This window comes from Toxotes jaculatrix, chromosome 22 (assembly GCF_017976425.1).
Source record: "Toxotes jaculatrix isolate fToxJac2 chromosome 22, fToxJac2.pri, whole genome shotgun sequence".
NCBI classification, from domain to species: domain Eukaryota; kingdom Metazoa; phylum Chordata; class Actinopteri; family Toxotidae; genus Toxotes; species Toxotes jaculatrix.
In genome coordinates this window covers 5,446,126-5,464,985 of record NC_054415.1, presented here as the reverse complement: position 1 = coordinate 5,464,985, position 18,860 = coordinate 5,446,126, and the positions used below count along the sequence as shown (strand labels likewise).

Below are 18,860 nucleotides of genomic sequence, written 5' to 3'. Positions count from 1 at the left end.
TAGCAGACAGTATATACCAACATTATAATTCTGCATGTGTGCATGGCATTAATCAAACTTTAGACATGATTCATAACTGTTCGAAAACCCAAAAATCTATCTTTTTTCTTAGAAGCTATCATCCATCACTTGGCATTATCACAGGGAACTCAAATAAATCAGTGTAATAGGACAAATAAATTGTTTGAAAAACAGTGATAGAAGCCAGTAAGAACACATTTGAGGGGAGGAAGCAGGCTGACTAAGCGAAAATATATGTGTTTCCAGGCTCCATAATAAGATCAGTTTGGAACAGCTTCGTTCTGGTTCACAAAAACACTACCAGTCACAGTTAAAGACAGCCAACCCTCAAAGAATCAAACATCCAGGCAAGTCACAGAAGAAGGGCACAGTGTGGATTGTGTGGAGAGCAGTCCCTTGTTTTCCATTATCTGAAGATTCTGTCCCTTTGGCTGACACTCTCATTTGTGCACTTTTCATGAATTTAAACTCTAATGTAACTCCTCACTTATGACTGGGAAATTAAACAAGTCACGGATAAGTACAAACCAAGTATTTGGAAAAAACTGTAGAAAGCCAGTGTCTGCCATCTGGTCAAATGGAAAGGATGTAAGAGCATAAGGCAGACATCAACACTTTTAAGGAGAAGCGCAGTGACGAAGCAGAATGACAAAATGTTTGTTTTCCTGCCCCTGATGTGTGAACAGTCTGGAACAGCTTAAGTCTGGGTTCACACAAAACACTGTCTGTAACAGAGGAAAAAACACACCACTCTCAAAGAAATAAATATTTTGGGCAGTGTGCTGATGAAGGACACAAATGTTGAACTGTGTCCGGACCAGTGGAAAGCTCCATCTGAGGGGTGTGTCCATCCTTTGCACATATTAAGAGGATCATTTTTGATAATTAATGCATGCAAATTAGGCATTCCTGTCCTAAAATGAATCATCTGCACCATGCATAACAGAGGTAACACATTAGCCCACTCTTTTCCTAGGTCTGTTGTGAAGTTGTGCTCTAGTTGGTTGTTTAATGGAGAGTGTGAGCAAGTTATCTATTATTCAGAAACAAAGTTCTCGAGAGAGAGAAAAATGACTTAAATAAACAGAAGTATAGATACATAAAACAGAGAGGACAGGATGAAAAACAGAGCTTCACTGACTACGTCAAATTCAGCTGAGATACAGAGAATCTGGCTACAGAGAGAAAATAAATGTAGATCATTTTTCATCGGCTTGCAACAAAAATCTGAGGTGAAGTGTGCTTAGATGATGGATTGTCACTCCTGGCCTTTTCATTGTGGAGCATTTGAGATGCTTTGTGTACTTGAATGGCAAACAGTTTGCCCTCATCCTCATACTGTTTCAGGCCACTGTGCCCTTGTTTGAAAGTGGTCTGCATTAAAGGGGCATTCCATTCTTTTTCAACCTCATTTTCATAGTTTGTTTAGTCCATCCTATCATTTCCAACAGCAGATTTTAGAGACGTATGGGGAGTCTACTTAACACATTTTCCTTCATTCCTTTATTCCTTTAAGAATCCTTTGGGCCAGTCAACTCAAGTCTTAACCCTCCACTTCGTTCCTCATTCCTCTTCTGTTTTATTAAGTTCTATCCACGAAATTCAGTTTGAAATGAATGTGGGAGGCTATAATAATGAATAACTCACAAAATTCCTCATAGTGCAGCACTGAAGAATCTGGTTTCACACAATAGCTAAAGAAAAAGTAATATAGAAAACAAACTAACATATTATTGTTGTGTAATATGTTATAAAAACCAAAGCTACAGCATGATATTAAAAACCTGAGCTGAAACTAAGTCACTGAAAAAGGGTCAAACGACCCTGCAGATGCAAGCAAAGACCTAACTATTCTGAAAAGGCAGTCGAACTACTCTGGTGTGGGAGATACATTTTTTCTTACTTATCTTGAGAAATCAGATATCTTGAGTTAGAATGTGAGGAATGAAAGTTTTCCACAAATGTGTACAAGATGGTCTGGCTAGAATGGTATGTGAGTAGAGTAACAGACCACACTGAGACCAATTAAATCCAGGCGTCAATTCTCGGCATGCTCTGACGGCATGATGGACGTCCACCAACAAATGGGAGAAACATTTGGCCATTTTCTCCCTCACCCCATTCTTCAAGCCCACCTGGTCACCACCCTGGTCGATCTGTCTCACTGATACTGTAGAGAAGGACGATGGCAAGGTGTTAAAGTGTGTGGACTAGAAAAATGTGGGGCTGCAAGACTGAAAAGTAGCATAATTTATAACAAAGACATATGGGATCAATTGGATCTGCTTTAACCCACCTTTCTCCCCTTAAAGTGCCATGCCTTTGTTCGAAAACAGAGGAGCTGTTTGCGTCAAGTGTTATGCAACTCTTTTCTGGCTGTGTCAGAACCTTTTTGTCAGAGTTTCCAAAGCTTTATTCGCAGCTCGAGAGGTACAGTTGAATTTAGTCTGCCAGAGATTGTTTTCCCATTCTTCCGCACATAGCTTCTCCTGCCCTTTAGATTTTTCCATTCACCAACTACCCAACTGCGCAGTGAGCTTGCAAACACTTTGAGGTGACTGTTTTTTTTTTTAATGCAAAAGAAGTGTTTGTTTTGTAAAGGTCAGAAATGTTGGAAAAAAGTGGAGGTAACATCAATACATTATACATGTTTTAGCTTTTTTATAGTGCAGTATTCCTGTGTCCTGTTGCACCTGCTCTTGGTTAGTTGACTGCAGTTTTTGGATGATGCTCCCCAGACACTCATACTGGTGACATCTTCAATTTATATGACAATCTGACTCCAGGAAGAAGAAAAAGCCTCCTCTCCTCCCCCCTCCTCCTCCTCCTTTTTTCCCTCTCTGTCTCTCCATCTACCCCTCTCTCTCTCCTCCCCCTCTCTCCTTCTTTCCCTCTGTGTTTTTCTCCAGAGACTTCCAGTTTTTGAACACCACACTGTTCTTACCTACTGGCCCTGCACCCCACACACACGAAAAGAGAGAAGCACAGGTAAGCTTGCATATGGAGGCATGGATTTGTGATTTCCTGTTTGATTATTCCTCTTTATTGCTGTTTTCCGGATGGGATTATCAGCTGTCACTGCTAGGCTTTTGGGCATGGGCTAGTGCTGCAACAGAGAAAGCAAGAATATCAGTGCATGGAACAAAAAATAAGCTTTATGGTTTGCATTTTAGAATAAGAAAAGCAGCAGTGGCGTATTAGCCTAGATCTCACATGTTTATACTGATCTGCAGTGCCTTTTTATGACTGTTACATAGATTTTGGTGACTTTAGACTTTGGAAAATAATCTGTTGCACTTGGATCCAGTGTCTGTCTGCATTTTTTATGGGTCTGGAAATCATCATTCTGGTTTTGCATTGTCTGCAGAGTTGATTTTGTGCAGTCATGATCCTTTGCTAGTTTTAGATCTGGTTTTAGTTGCTCCATGTATGTGTTTGCTTAAAATGTGTGTAAACCTAACAAAGCACAAAAATCCATTTTTATTTGTTTCATATGTAAAAACAACAACAACAACAAAAACAAATCTTAAAGATTGGCATAATACTAATGTATGTATATTTGGTGTATTCTTGGAACACATTGCATTATTGCTCCCATTGCTGGTTTATGTAGAAATCTATCAAGTTGATAGATGATGTGCTGCTGGGATGAGAACAGTTTGGGTCATGCTCCAGCTATACTGAATCACGGAATCTAGGAGTCATTGGTCTCCAATCAGCTGACTTTAATTCTTGACCGATTACACACACCAACACTCTGGGGAGTGGGTGTGGCAGTCGGCTATGGTGTGTGTTGGGGGGCAAGACTGACATCTTTTTTGCAACATAGTTTAAAAAATGAATTGATATTTCTTTTATTTTCCTTTAATTTCCTTATTCTAATCAATAAAAGTTTGAGCTATGACTGATCTGAACATCAGACAATTTTGCCTTCACACCTCTAGGGTTTCAATAAATCCAGTGTCCTCTCTTTTTCTGTTTAAGATTATGACTTTACATTTTGTTGCTCTAGAGAACTCCAATCTTTAACTTTTCTTTCTTACTCCCTGCCTCCCCTTCCCTTCTGTTTTTTTCGATCCCCAGAAGCTATGTCTCTTCTACGTGGGCCCCTGTTGGCCATACTGGTCAGTATGGCCCTGTGCCAGTATTACGACTACGACTACCAGCCTATGTCCATGTTAGGACCCTCAGGGCCCAACTGTAATCAAGAATGCGAGTGCCCGATCAACTTCCCCTCCGCCATGTATTGTGACAGCCGCAAGCTCAAGTTTGTTCCCATAGTCCCATCAGGGATCAAGTACCTGTACCTCCAGAACAACTTGATTGAAGAGATCAAGGCAGGAGTGTTTGATAATGTCACTGCTGAACTTCGCTGGCTTGTACTTGACAACAATCAGATCACCAATGCTAAGATAGCAAAGGGAACAATTGACAAGCTCACTGCCCTCGAGAAGCTGTTCTTCAGCCATAACAACCTCACAGAGCCAGTCATCCCTCCCTCCAAGTCTCTTGATGAGCTGAAGATGATGCACAACAAGTTGTCGAAGTTCCCATCTGGACTCTTGACTGACAAAGAAAATTTGACCTCCATCAACCTTCAATACAATCAGCTAACCTCTGATGCCATTGCGGGGGCATTCAAAGGGCCGAAGAAGCTGATCTCCTTGGATGTGAGCCACAACAAGCTGAAGAAGCTGCCAGCCGGCGTCCCCAATTCACTGGAAATCCTCTATGCTGACTACAATGACATCGACAGTGTCGGAGCTGGATACCTGAACAAGCTGCCTTCGCTGCAGTACCTAAGAATCTCCCACAACAAGCTGGTGGACTCCGGCATCCCTGCTGGAGTCTTCAATGTGTCGTCACTGGTGGAGCTGGACCTGTCTTTCAACAAGCTTCGGTCCATCCCTGAGATCAACGAGCAGCTGGAGCAACTCTACCTCCAGGCCAACGAGATCAACAGTGAGTGGGAATCCTTACTTACCTAATATTTAGCATTTTCAGATATTCCCTGAAAAGCATTGTTCTATTCTTTGGCAAAGTCACAGTGAAACAGAAGTTAGAGTATCTTTAGTTTTAGTAATATATTTTCAAATGAAACAGAATCTGTAAGAAGGGTTTAGTTATGAGAAGGATTTAAATACAACCCTTCAGATGTGAATTGCAATGAAGTGGGCTTAACTTAGCAGATACAGAACAATACAGAGCTACTGAGAGCTGTAAAAAAAAAAAAAAAACACAACTACAGACTGCAGAACAGTTGGCCCCCACCCACAAGTCCCTCACCCACATTGTTAGATCAGGAGGAGGGTAAGTAAATTAGACCTCAGCCACATTCCCTGGAAATCTAAACAGAGTTTTTCCCAACGGAAAACGCATATTTCCCACCCACTAGCTAACGGTTCAGTGTGATTTAATATGATGGTTGGGGTTAGCCTGAATCACATTAGATTGGATAAATTTATGTGTGCCTTCGAGTTCAAGATCAACACAGGGACCCACTTGTAAAAACCTTTGCTCTTTAGTGCCTCTACTGGTCAAAAACTCCACATTGTACCTTTAACACCCAGAGTAGGGGGGTGAAAAATAAATAACTTCTAGGTGTTTTGTTTTCCTGCCAACTTACATAACTTTCTCTCCATTTTTGATTATCTGTAGAGTTTGACCTGACAAGTTTCTGCAAGTTCATTGGACCCCTCAACTATTCCCGTCTGAAGCATCTGCGTCTGGATGCCAACAACATCACACACAGCAGCATGCCCCCTGATTCCTCCAACTGCCTGCGCCAAGCTTCAGATATCATGTTTGAATAAGGACCTCCCTCAAATCTATGACCTTTCCGTGACCCCCACTCTACTATCATGACACAGCTCAGCCTGAAGCCTTGTGGATTTAAATGTCACAATATCCCACCTTTTAAAGTACTGACATGTCTTTGCACTTCTGACATAAGTATAATGTAAATCTGGGGTATTGTAACGGCATCTACATCAATTAAATATATATTCTGAACAAATCTAAAGCTGGGCAAATCTGAGATACAATACAAGGGCTACATTTGAAGATGTTTTAGTAATATATCTCGCACATATGCAGTCAGACTGTTAAATTGATTAAGCATCAAGCAAATGTTCCAAACATTTGTCTGTATTTGTACGCTTTTGTAGATTTGAATGAATATTCTAATTGTTGAAATAAACACAAGGGCAAAAAAAGAAAAAAAAAACAATAAAATTACAATAAAAAATAAAAAATTGAATTACCAGAAGTTCTATAAATAGAAATTAATACATATGCTTTGATTAAAAACACACACTTGCAACATTCCAAACTTGCATTTGATTATACTGAATACAGACAAAATGGAGTAAACAACTGCTAAAGTTCTCCAATGTGTCCGTTCAGTTGTCGTGTCATTTTGTTGTCTGTCTTGTATGTTCCATTGTTTAGCATGTATAATATAATATGGGTACAATAATTAATCCATTGCTGTGCAAAGGATCAGCAAATAAGGATTGTGTACCTAGTTTACAATTTATCCTCAAAAATAAATTGTAAAATAGCAGTTACATTGCAGTCAAATTTTAGGAAAATACCAGTGTTAATTACTTGTGTCTGTTTTTTTTTTAACCTATAAAAATGCCTTGATTCAAACGGCACGATTGACTCATTGATGTAATTTCTTCAAACCTAACTAAAGCAGGACTTCTGTAGTCTTTGGTGTTAGAAAGCAGAATAAATGACACAAGTATAAGAGACACTGGCATTATCCTCATACTAAATTTCTTTCTTTTTCAGAAATCACGAGTCAAATTGTTTCTTCACTTGATTCCTTGCTGTCCACTGTCATGCACATTGCTCATTTGTATCCAACATTTGCATTACTTGCATGCATCCAATGGTACCATTCTTTGATAATAAACTACAGCTTTTGCAGTTATGGTGCTCTCATTGTTACATTGTTGTTTACCATAATTGAGAAATTTTGTTCAGGTTTAATTTGCCATTTTATCGTGATTTCTCATGTGGCCTTTGTCTCAGTAACTGCTCTTGGATCTATTGTGAGGAAACCAAACACAGTTGAATAAACTATGTTTCCAAAATATTTGTATGATATCAGTTTTTAAACCTGCTGTAATTAATTTATACCATGACTGGAAACTAGTTGTTAAAGCCATCTCATATATGCTGACTGGAACATTGTGCCAGGAATCCTTTATGAAAGATTTATAAGATAATTTGTGAATTAATGGCTAATGGTATATTAATTCTTTATAAATCTGTAATTAACCACTAATAAAGACAACAGTGGGGTTGCCAGATGGCTGCTTTAATAAAACCATTAGTTACACAGTATAAAGTATTTATAAAATGAAGTAAATTAAGTAACCAAATCTGCAAATCGCTGCATCAGTGTCACTGACTACACGCAGTAAATTTTCTGTTCTCAAACCTGGAATGCTAAGACAAACCAACATTCAACCCACAGTTCATCTTCTCCACAGAGATAATAAAGTATATCAAGCAGTGGAGACATGTTACAGCAGATTTCACCTGAGCATTTCACCAGGGCGTGATTGGTTGCAGATAACTACTTAATCTGTGAAGTGCGCTGCACTACTTCTGGCAGCTACCACCTTCCTATATCTTTGTGATTAAGTCATAATCTTTGCCATGATTTACAAAGGAAAAATACAAAGTTTTCAAGACGAATGGAAGCTCCTTTTATTTATCCTCCAAAGTCTGTTGGTGTGCTTTGGATACACTGTTTACGTTCATGGCCCGGCTGTTTTCAAAGCTCTCAACACTGCGGTCTTTATTTGCATTTTGTATTCCCCAGTTTTGACTTTGTGTCTCTCAAGTCATTCATTTACAGAAGCTACATAAAGGACCTAACATCTTTGTTCAGTCACACATTTCAGTGTAGCAGGAGCCAAACAAAAACTGCTGGTCCTGGAGGGATGCAGGGGTTGCAGGGTTTTACTTGATACTGCAGCTTTAAGATATTTTCTCTCAGATAGAAACCACAAATTCTCCATGACAGTTTAAAAAGGACCTTATTTGGTCCGTAAAGCTTCAGTACAAAGAGTTAACATTTCCGTAACAGAGGACTGAATTTAATATTCTGTTTCCAATCAGGTACATTTATTCCACATATTTGCCCTGTCAGGGTATTCTTCCCTCTGCTGTAAAAGGAAACCTTTGCCTAAAGTTTTCTTTTACAGCCATTTTAGGAATAATTCATGTAGATTCATCAGAAGGTTTTGTATCAGCATGGTTGTTTCCTGCAGAGAGAATCAGGGCTTAACTCTGCTGGTCATTTGAAAACAATCAAGAGCAATGAGAATTCTAGGGATTTCTGTTCAGGTTTTTGGCCAAGTGCTTCCAGTCTTGCGGTGATTGGAGGAGTCTGAGAAATGTGTTTAACAGTGTGCCAGAGGGAAAGAAAACCATAAAACCAGCACATTCCTTTTGGTTCCTGCACCATGTTTCAAAAGCTTACCATCCATTTAAGAAGAAGTCTTATTGTGGAATCAATGTGAGGTGTTTGGAAGTTGTTTTAGATTAAATCCTTTTTTAAAGGGCACATAAGATTCATAGTAACAGTGAGAAGAAGATATTGCTGGCCAATGTTTGTTATTACACTTAGCCGTTTCTGTACAGTCAGAATTTAGAATACAATAAATACTGTAGCTTGTTATGATCATTAACAGTTACTGAACATTAATTGCATGTTGTGTTTGTGAACATGCAGCTCAAAACAAGGTATCATGCATGCCGTGTTGTAACATTTATTCATAATGGTCACTAAACTGGACCGAATTGTGCCTACATCACCAGAAAATGACTCTGGATACTGTCAGAACCTAAAAAGTCTGCTTTTTATTATCGGTTCATGTTTTCCAAAGACTATCAGTGTCCATAAAAGTCTGGAAGGCACAGCAGGCAATTCTCAAAATACATAATTTGTGCTCTTTTTGGAATCATAAGATTTATTTGGAATCATGCAATGTCTAGTCTTTTAGATCTTTTGCTCTCATCCTGTTCCTCCACTGAATAAATGACACAAAAAAATAAGATCCCTTGAAATGACTTTAAACTACAAACCGTTGCTATATCCTTAAAAATATTCCTTGTAATGTATGAATGCACTGACACTGTGGATAATAAATCAAGAGCAAAGTCTGACCCTTTGGGTGTGTACCCTGACATTTCATTTGTCACTTGTTTTTACAATATCAACAGCATCTTTGCAGAGCTGTACACTAACAGCAACAACACTACTAATCCTGGCTGATGTGTACCATATGTGCTGTGATTCTTGTTAGAGTGTTAGTCAAGAGTTCCTTATTAGAGTAGACACTATTTAAAGCCAGTAGGTTAGCTGATTAGATTCGTGGCATTTATAGTTATTATGTAAATGGTGTCCAGATGTCCTATTTCGTTCCTGCTAGGTATTTGTAATGAGATCCAGCTGTAAAAATCGGTTATACTTAAAATTTGACCCACTTATGTAAATGGAAGTCAGTAGCTGTCTGTCATTAAGTGATGGGAGGTAATTAAAAAAAAAAAAAAAAAAAAAACTTCCCTATGCCATTCAATACTAGAATCAGTTAAAGGTCTATTTTGTTTGTCATTGCCCAAGCACACCCGATATAAGTCAGGAGGTAAAAATATTAGCAGACTACTCAATCTCACCACCATTACAACACGTTACATGTTTGCTCTAACCGTTCTTTTCACATTTCACATGTTTTTATATGGTCACTTGTACCTATTCCCAATCTAGGACAATTTCCTCCTCTTCCTCCTGAGTCGCCCTGATTTAAATCCTGAGTAGAGCTCCTGCTGCCCGTGTCTAGACAATAAAGTCCTTTATAAAGCCTTAAGCTTCACATCCTCTTGCTTGGGACGGCAAGTGAAAGTATAATCAGCCTGAGAGCTCAAGTCCAAAGACCATTTTTCAGTCCAGACCATCTCCAGCTGTTCTCTCTTTATCTGTTTTAATTCATATTCTGCATCCACTCTGATGTAGTGTCTAACTTCTCTCTAGTGTCTAAGGTCTCTTTCCATCTTTTTTCTCTCTGTCTTGTTAATTTCTCTTTTTCACACCCTTGTCCCCAAAAGTTTGTACATGGGCTCCAGATGTCCTTAACACAGAGACACACAGCTGAGCTGAGTAATAGAGTAATGAGATGGGGAGGGGTGACAAAATGGAGGAAAAAGACAATTAACACATCCTTTAAGTTTCAGTCTTGGGTGCAGTGACAGTAAATTTATTTGCTGTTCAAAAGTAATATTCATTTTTTTTGCAAACTGACCTCTCATGTTTGTAGTTTTCACAGGCTTTGTTGAGTTTTTGGGCACCACTTGCACTTAAAATTTATTCTATTAAATAGAACATGAAACTCACACGGGTTTTATATTGGGTATTGCCACAGAATAACTACTTTAATAATCTATTGCATTACAAAACTACTTTATGGTCCAACTGCAATAATAAACTACTTCCATGACCATATTTGCCAACATCCTTCGAGTTTCCCAACAAAAGACGATTTTCGCCCAACACCACAGATATGAGGGTTTCATTGATCAATACAACCAGTGTTCATTGGTAGGAACCCAGTGAAGGATCACATCCTTTTTTTTTCCAGATTTCATGGGAAACCATGCAAGAGTCATCAAAGCATTTTGCTCAAAACCACATGGTGGTGCTAGAAGAAAAGTTGGGAACCAAAATAGTGTTCGAGTCAAAGTTATGGACCAACTTAGGACCCTAGAACAACACAGTTAGCATGACTAAAACAACAAAACAGGAGCACCCTTCTTCAAATACAAGAGAAACCCTGGAAAAACAAAACAGTAGGCAGGTATGCTTGCATTATCAATGTACTCACATGCAGGTGTAGGTCTTTCTCTTTGAATATGCATGTGGATGGTTTTTGGATAAAAATTGGCAACCACCAAACAATGATTGCACACAAATTCTTTTAGTAGTAGGATAAATGGTTGTCTCCTCAGCCAGGTTTACTGGGATTAAAATTTTCCATGATATCCAAGTTTGACTTTTACTTCCAAAGATGTGGTTAACTTTAATTGTGGTCTGAAGCTCCAGCTTTACCACAATAGACATGATTGTATTATGAAGCTGTTTCTGGCAATGACTAGTCTGGTAAAATGACTGGTAAAAATTCTCCACAGTGACGTCAGTGAGTAATATATTATTACTGATAGTCATAAAGGGAAAAACTACTAAAAAGAGACCTGGTTGTAAAAAAAAAAAAAAAAGAAGAAGAAGAATTTTCCCATAAAAGGTTGGGTGTGAATGTTTGAGTGGAAACCCCTCTATGCTTCCCTCTACCCTCACCTGTCAGCTTTGCAAACACACCCGAAGGCCTGTGAGCTGAAATGAGCCATAAACTGGTTAGCTCCCATCCCCCAGACTGATGGGTAAAGAGCAAATCCTCCATTGGAGACCAAATGGTTAAGTTGGGTGGGGTGACAGAAGTTTAACCCTAAACAGTACACTCATGACTTCAATTTCTACACAAAAGAGGAGACAAAATGAAAAAAAAAACTGCTGGGCTGGCAGAAAAGTAGGCAACACAAACTCTGAAAGGACATCCCAACTCACACACAGTCGTCCTCCCACCAACAACACATGCTCCATCCTCTCGGTTCAACCGGTGCATGTCCAAGGTACAGCTTTGGGGGAATCAAACCAACAACAATACAAGACTGACCGGGTTAGCTCAGACTCAACCACATCAGAGCCACTGAAGCTGTGGACAATCATCAGAGGTAATCACTGGAAGAGCAGAAGAACCAAACCTCACCTGGCTGCATGCAGACCCCTCACACCAGTTGGAGAAACAGGTAAAGCTCATCTTGTCTTTCTTTTGTAATAAATCTCTTTTCAGAGAAGTGAAAGGTTTGAACAAAGGTGCAGTGCATTTTTCAGATGGTTTATATCTGACTGGGTTCATCTTCAGCTTTGATGTGTTGCATCTTGCCAGCCTTTCAAAACTTAGAGGTAATACATAAAAGTAGTAAAGTAGCCTTGCAAATAAAAGAAGGCTTTGATAGGATGAGATGCAAGTATGTCTGTGGTATAATGTAGTTTTGTCTTTTTTTTTCTTTCAGTCACAGTTTAATGAATTAGAATGCTTAAAATTGGGTTTAAGATATACATCAAGATTGACACAATCAATTTACAAACAATTTACAAACAAGCTTACACCTGTAATTGAATGAACTAAGAAAAAAAAAACAGCTGTGGTTGTAAGAAGTTTCCAAATTACACACATCTTGGAGAGTCACTTCAACTGCCAGACATGTTTTTTCCACATGATAGTTAACCATAAACACAGTTACTCTCAGCTCTGGATGAAGTAAGCTATGCTAACTCTTCCAAATGTTTCAAAGTCATGAAGTGGATTTCAGCAAAGCAATCAACTGAAGCCGATCCTGCAAATCCCATACAGTGCAAACACAACCCGTTGTGTAATTAACATAGCTGGCTCAGACACAAAGCCCCTGGCAGGAAATTAGCATTATCATATTCCTCTGCATGTGTTTCTCTTTAGTCTGTCCGACAGATTGTAGCCAACATTTGTTTTCAGTTATATATGTTCCATTTTGCAGAGATCTGTGAACCACTGACTCACCATTTTCAGCAGCGGGGATTTTTAATTGTAAATGTGGGCAAACATTATTAATCACTATTGTTTTGTAATGAGAATGGAAAGCTGTTCCATCTGTTGTGTGGGCTAATAAATTAAGTTTCCATCAGATCATTGCCAATTTCAGTTAAAAAAAAAAAAACATTGTCTGGTTCTTTACACCTCATTAATTGTTTTTTAAACTTTATTCACATTTCTTACACCTTGGATAAGTGTTTGGCTGCTCTCATTTTTCAAGTGGCTGTAAAAAGACTGATGTGACTATCCTTCGTGCAGTAGTAGAGAATGCTAACTGTTGCCCTAAATCCCTATCAGATGGACAATTTGACAATGGGACAGTTCTTGATTTCATCCACAAAACTTTTATAAGGCTGCTGGGCCATGGTAGCAGAAAGGCTGAGTGGAAGCATATTCTCAGTGTAGAGATTACAAGCCTGCTGTCCTGTTGCTTAACAGTCTGAGACACATGCCAAGAAATTGTAAGGTCAAAAGCCTCTGCAGTCTCATAGCAAGCTGCATCATGTTCAGATGCAGAAATTTTTTTCTTTACTACTCAAAGCCTATTATGTGCCTTGTACTTCAAGAGGAGGAATTAGGCATATCTGTTAATAACTAGAGATACTGTCATTAAAAGATAAATGTATGGAGAATGAAAGGCAAAAAAGAGAGGTCAATTTAGGCTAACCAGCTGACCAGCCAAGTTTGTTAGGAAAGTACAGGGAATGATACAAACACAAGTCCATTCATCTAAACAGTAATTTGTCTTTGATGCACAGTTCCTATAAATGTGCTTGGGACTAACGTCTGGCTGTGTAACTGATCATACAAGATTACAAACATGTGTAGAGGAATGATCACTGTTCTCAAATGTGCCTTGGCAAACACAGGAGGAACTGTAATGGGATTGTATGACTGATCATGGATAAGTTTTGCTCCTATCCTCACACAAGTCAGCTGGGATTATCCTGTTGCATTCAAGCCTTTGCCGTCATTGCTGGAAATTAGCACAATCTCATACTGGCATGTTGAAAGGTCACCAATCCTAACGCTAGCTATCCTCTACAAAAACAATTTGCTTTGGCCAGCGTCCAAGAAAGTCCCTTGAGATTAAGCCTGACCTCCGTCCTATAACACCATTAACTCTCATGTCTGCAGACAATGTTTTGTACTTAAGTACACTGTCATTTTGTGCTCTATGCTTTACCTGCAGAGCCTAAACAACATGCCCTCCGTCTTTATAATGTAAGCTGAGATACCATCACAGTCCTCATAACTGACAGTTAAATGAAAAAGCATTAACATGATCATGTGATCATGTGCTTACAGTCTTGACAAAGAGGTAAGATAGTCTCTTGCTGGATCCACTTCAAATTCCAGTGAGCTGTGCATTTGGACACAGTCTTCTGTACATTGCAATTATACTGAACTATTTTTGTGTTCTTTGTGTTTATCCCACATTCTCTTTTTGTCATGATTAGCCTCTTAGGCGGCTGTTTTCTGAAAACTTTTATGTTTTGAACCCCTTTTTGGACTCTGGGACTCTTGTCTAGGTTATTTAGTTTGTTAGTAGTTCCTGTTTTATTTTGAATTCACTGCCCTGTGTATCTTGTCTTGTTTTACTTCCCGTCTTTGTCTTGTTTCCCGCCTTTGTAATTGTTTTCCCCGCCCTAATTGTTTCCACCTGTTTCCCCTTACCTGTTGTGTGTATATATAGCCTGCGTTTCCCCTTGTCCAGTGTCAGTTCGTTTTTGTCTCATGCCGTCGTCATACGTTTAGTCTCATGCTCTCATGTCTGGTGTTTTGCCAGTGATCAAGTCATCGTGTTTCCTTAGTTAGGTCATGTATTGTTACTTTGTTTCTGATTTTGTTTTGCTCCTTGTTCAGTCTTCCTCCTCTCAAAGAGTGATTCTGTGTTCACGTGGAACACAGAATCCACAGTCCACGGTTCACTGTGGACAGCAAGAGCACAAAATTAGCACAAAAGTCAGCCTCAAAGGACTCTTGGGGATTTGTGAGTGGAGTTAAAAAGAGATCTAGCATGTCACCAAGGGAGGAAGGGTTGTACATGTGGAAGTCATCAAACAAAGAACAGGTAGGCTTGCATTAGCCTGTTTGTAAGTGGGCCATGTCTCAAGTGCTTAAAAGGCTTAGCAAACTATACCATGGGATTGTGACCTTTGGTCCTTCCAGAATCTGATTGGCTGAAAGAGGCTTTGGTGTCATCTTGACTGACAGGCTGGCACAGGCTGAATGAAAAGGCTAGTGGTACAAATACAGGGAAGTGAGAGGTACAGCCTCATCATTCGGGACAGCGCTTGACCGTTTGCTGAAGGAGGATACAGACAAGAGGGAACTTACAGAGTAGGTAAGATGGGTTTCTGTAATGCAAAGTCATTGAGGAGACTGAGCGACAGTATTGGTTTGGTAGACTAGATTAGTCTTGCACCTTTAGTGATTGGGTTTTTTCTTTGTGGAACTATGAATCAGGCCTTTACCATTTGCGCAAGACCTCGAACTCCAGCACTGAGTGAAGAAGCTTTGACATCTGTACAGTGAGAAAACAGGGGCGCATCTCTCGAAACAGGTGTGTCGGCTTTGTCTTTGAAGTGCGCCCATCCATGGAAAACCATGGCCTGCCCAAAATGAGTTCCAGACAAACGTGGAGTGCATCAAAAATTTAAACAAGCACCAGATGGCAGCTGAGAGGAATCAAATAGAGGCTTAGGAGATGGATGGACCGAAGATAACAGAGTTGACATTGGATTTTGTTCCTTTTTTTTCTCTTTTTTGTTTTCAACTTCTACTTCACATAGCTTCTGTTGTTTCAGGCATTTTGCATCTCTCTTTTATTTCTGTTAGTGATTATTACCAGGACATCTACCATTTTTCCTGTACTGTCATCCCGAATGGAAAACAATCCAGTTCTCCTCAAATGAATATGTGCAATGCTTAGCTGAAATGTGTGTATGCTTGCATTTATTTGCAATTCTAATTGAATCAGCTGAACAAACCAAAGTAAGTGAATGCAGAGTTGTGTACCATACACGTTGAAATCAAAGCCTGATCCACAACGTGTATCTTACAACTGGCATTCAGAGTCTTCAAGTCCAAGCTTTAAGGTTGCCCTAATGCAATTAAAGTTGACCTGGCTCTTCATCCTGTCTTTGGAGCTTTACCTGTCACTGGCAGGCAAAGTAATGACCCGGAAAGAACAGGTAATCTCGCTCTGTTGGCAGCTGTCATTGGAATTCAGTGATAATGACATTAGTAGGCGACGTACGCTGGTTGTAGCTAATTTGGGCAGTTTGCATTTGTGAACAGTCCTTTGCAAATGATAACATCTTATCTGATCGTCTTTACCTCGGATATGGAGCGTTCAGATATGTCTTTGCATTGAGGCATCTGTAACACTGCGTAGCATGTTACACAGCTGTTTGTCCATTATGTTATTTATAATATTGTTTTTCTCACTTCTTATTGTAGACTGGACAGTGAAATGGCACTTCTCCTGAGCCTTCTCTGCATCTTGTGCCTGGTCGGGCCAGTTATCAGCCAGGATATGCCATACGAAGAATATATGGCCCAGATCCAAGCCTGCCCTCAGGAGTGTCGCTGTCCCCCCAACTTCCCTCGTGCTGTCTACTGTGACAATAAAGGCCTGAAGAGCATCCCCAAAATCCCTCCATACACATGGTATCTCTACTTGCAGAACAATTTAATAGAAGCGCTGTCAGCTGATGCCCTGCGTAATGCCACACAGCTGCGCTGGCTGAACCTAAACCAAAACAAAATCACTAGTGAGGGAGTGGAAGAAGGTGTCCTTAGTGCAATGTCTCACTTGGTGCACCTCTACATGGATGACAATCTCTTGTCTTCTGTGCCATCACCCCTGCCAGCCAGCCTGGAACATCTGCGTCTCTCTCGCAATCGCATTTCCAAAATCCCTGCGGGTGTCTTCATTGGTCTGGATAAGCTTAACCTGCTGGACCTCCAGGGGAACAAGCTGATGGATGATGCTGTGACTGAAGTGAGCCTGAAGGGTCTAAACAATCTGGTGCAAATCAACCTAGCCAAAAACCAGTTGTCAAGCATGCCTCTTGGCCTACCAGCCACTACCACTCAGCTTTTCCTCGATGGCAACAACATCGAGAAGATCCCAGCAGGCTACTTCAAAGGTTTGCCCAAAGTGGCATTTCTGAGGCTCAACCACAACAAACTGGGCAGCAGTGGAGTTCCCAACAACGTGTTTAATGTCTCCAGCATTTTGGAGTTGCAGTTGTCCCATAACCAGCTGACTGAGGTTCCCCTCATTCCCTCAGGCCTTGAACACCTTCACCTCGACCACAACAAGATCAAAAGTAAGGCTGTGTCACTTTCACAAAGAATCTGCTGCTTCTTCTCTGAACATAGTGATTCATTTTAGTTGTAAATGCATAGAGGAGAGATTCTTTTGTGCACCTCTTGAATTGAATTATCAGAGATGTTCTGTAATGTATCATAAGTCTTGTAATGGTCCATTGTGTTTTTACAGGTGTAAGTGGCTCCAATGTCTGCCCTGTCTCCATTGACACTGTTGACGACTCTATCAACGAAAGTGTTCCTCGATTGCGCTACCTCCGACTGGATGGCAACGAAATTAAGCCACCAATTCCTAGAGATGTCATCCTCTGTTTCCGTCTCCTTAGATCCATTGTCATCTAAGAAAAGGAAAATCATCTATATGTTGTTGGCAAATTCTGATTTTCCACAATCGATGACATGGTAATGTGGATGCTGGTCTGATGAGACTTGTGAGACCACATGTCAAAAATGGTGACATGAGTAGTATTTGCATGTTTGTGAAATATTTGACACTAGTTGGCATCAACTTATTTTACTGTTCTGTCTTGAGGAAAAGCTATTTTTTTCAGTTCCAGAAAACATTAATCTTTCAGTAGAATTTGAAGAAAATCCAAAAGCAACAACAAAACCAATAAGGAACTGGTCGGTTAGATGCTTTAACTGAGGCTGCAATCTGTTGACCACTAGTTGTGCCTTATGTTGGTATAAACACCTGCATGTAGCACTCTGAATTACAGAATAGCATGACAGTGATTTAGGGGGACAATATGCATTTATGGCATGTGGACATTTTTGAGATCTCATGAGAGATCATTATTCTTTTTTGAGCAGGAGGCAGATATTGTGAATGCTTGGGGAAATATCACTAGGTTTTTTTTCTATTGTTTCAGGTGGTTTTATATTTTATAGACTTGAAGCCAAATGGTCCTGTGTCCGTTAACTTTAGAAAATCACTCTATTCTACTATTATGCATATTTACTGTAGATAATTTATTTTTATTTAATAATATTTGAGGGGAAAAAAGTACAAAAAAGTATGAACCTGAGAGTCCTGTGAATATTCATGGCCTATATTCCTTAATGTTTTCTATGCAAAAGAAATGTGATAACTGTTTTTAAAAAATGCCAACATGCTTTTTATTTCTGGTCATTATTTTCTGAATTAGTTCAGCAAGAGATTTAATTTTAATTGTCTGCAATTTGAATAAAATTTTTAAAAATGAATATATAATTTTGTCGTTTTTTTTACATCCCCAGCACTTTAACCTAAATGTCAGTGTTTGTTAGAAATAGTAATAGTAATATCTGTGGTAGCTTTTCTTTTTTTCACCACATTTTATTCAGGACATATTGGATTATAATTTTGGGAAACTAATCTTCATTAAACAGTGAATATAAGAGTAGATCATCATCCACAGAACATGTTCCATGAATCAGTGTCCCATTAAATGAATTGCACAGCTATAACAGAAATCTTTTGTTCTTCAGTCTTGAATGAGTCATTCACACCTGTTTGAGCTATGAAACTACATAACACGCACAGATCAGTGCTTCCCACTCCCAGTCATTTGTTCCTCCTCCAAAATATTTTAAGGCCTCAGAGTGATAATGCCAGAAACTCAAATCTCAGTTCTGTTCATCCCTGTTTCTGCTGGCATAAAATTTCCATGTCATTGTCAGTTATCACATGACTTCTCAGGCTCTCTACAGTGCACTCTGTTATGCACTGTGGGCATCAGATGTTGTGTCATTGATGTTTGGGGCAAAATCTCATTCAGTTCTATGCCTGAATTTTTGGCACAAGAAAAGCCC

General features: G+C 39.5%; 2 protein-coding genes across 4 annotated transcripts; both read left to right on the top strand.

The window, feature by feature from the left end:
• Window positions 1-2,887: 2,887 nt before the first annotated feature.
• On the top strand, window positions 2,888-6,275 carry lum (lumican). The gene is made up of 3 exons (XM_041030485.1): window positions 2,888-3,009; window positions 4,105-4,983; window positions 5,680-6,275. Exons 2-3 carry the CDS (start codon window positions 4,110-4,112, stop codon window positions 5,832-5,834), a joined length of 1,029 nt encoding a protein of 342 aa, XP_040886419.1. The 5' UTR covers window positions 2,888-3,009; window positions 4,105-4,109; the 3' UTR covers window positions 5,835-6,275.
• Window positions 6,276-11,712: 5,437 nt separating this feature from the next.
• kera (keratocan) lies at window positions 11,713-18,272 on the top strand. Of its 3 annotated transcripts, none has more exons than XM_041030312.1 (3): window positions 11,713-11,901; window positions 16,191-17,065; window positions 17,239-18,272. In XM_041030312.1, exons 1-3 carry the CDS (start codon window positions 11,870-11,872, stop codon window positions 17,406-17,408), a joined length of 1,077 nt encoding a protein of 358 aa, XP_040886246.1. In that variant the 5' UTR covers window positions 11,713-11,869; the 3' UTR covers window positions 17,409-18,272. The 3 variants fall into 3 exon arrangements, with proteins under 3 accessions (XP_040886246.1, XP_040886248.1, XP_040886247.1); XM_041030314.1 differs by lacking the exon at window positions 11,713-11,901 and adding an exon at window positions 14,469-14,543; XM_041030313.1 differs by lacking the exon at window positions 11,713-11,901 and adding an exon at window positions 14,528-14,799.
• Window positions 18,273-18,860: the final 588 nt, after the last annotated feature.

Bases quoted from the DNA above. Each gene is read 5' to 3' on its own strand.
- lum (XM_041030485.1), top strand. From the start codon at position 4,110: ATGTCTCTTCTACGTGGGCCCCTGTTGGCCATACTGGTCAGTATGGCC. The intron at 4,984-5,679 runs GTGAGTGGGAAT...GATTATCTGTAG, and splicing joins CCAGGCCAACGAGATCAACA to AGTTTGACCTGACAAGTTTC.
- kera (XM_041030312.1), top strand. From the start codon at position 11,870: ATGCAGACCCCTCACACCAGTTGGAGAAACAG. The intron at 11,902-16,190 runs GTAAAGCTCATC...TTCTTATTGTAG, and splicing joins CACACCAGTTGGAGAAACAG to ACTGGACAGTGAAATGGCAC. The intron at 17,066-17,238 runs GTAAGGCTGTGT...GTGTTTTTACAG, and splicing joins CGACCACAACAAGATCAAAA to GTGTAAGTGGCTCCAATGTC.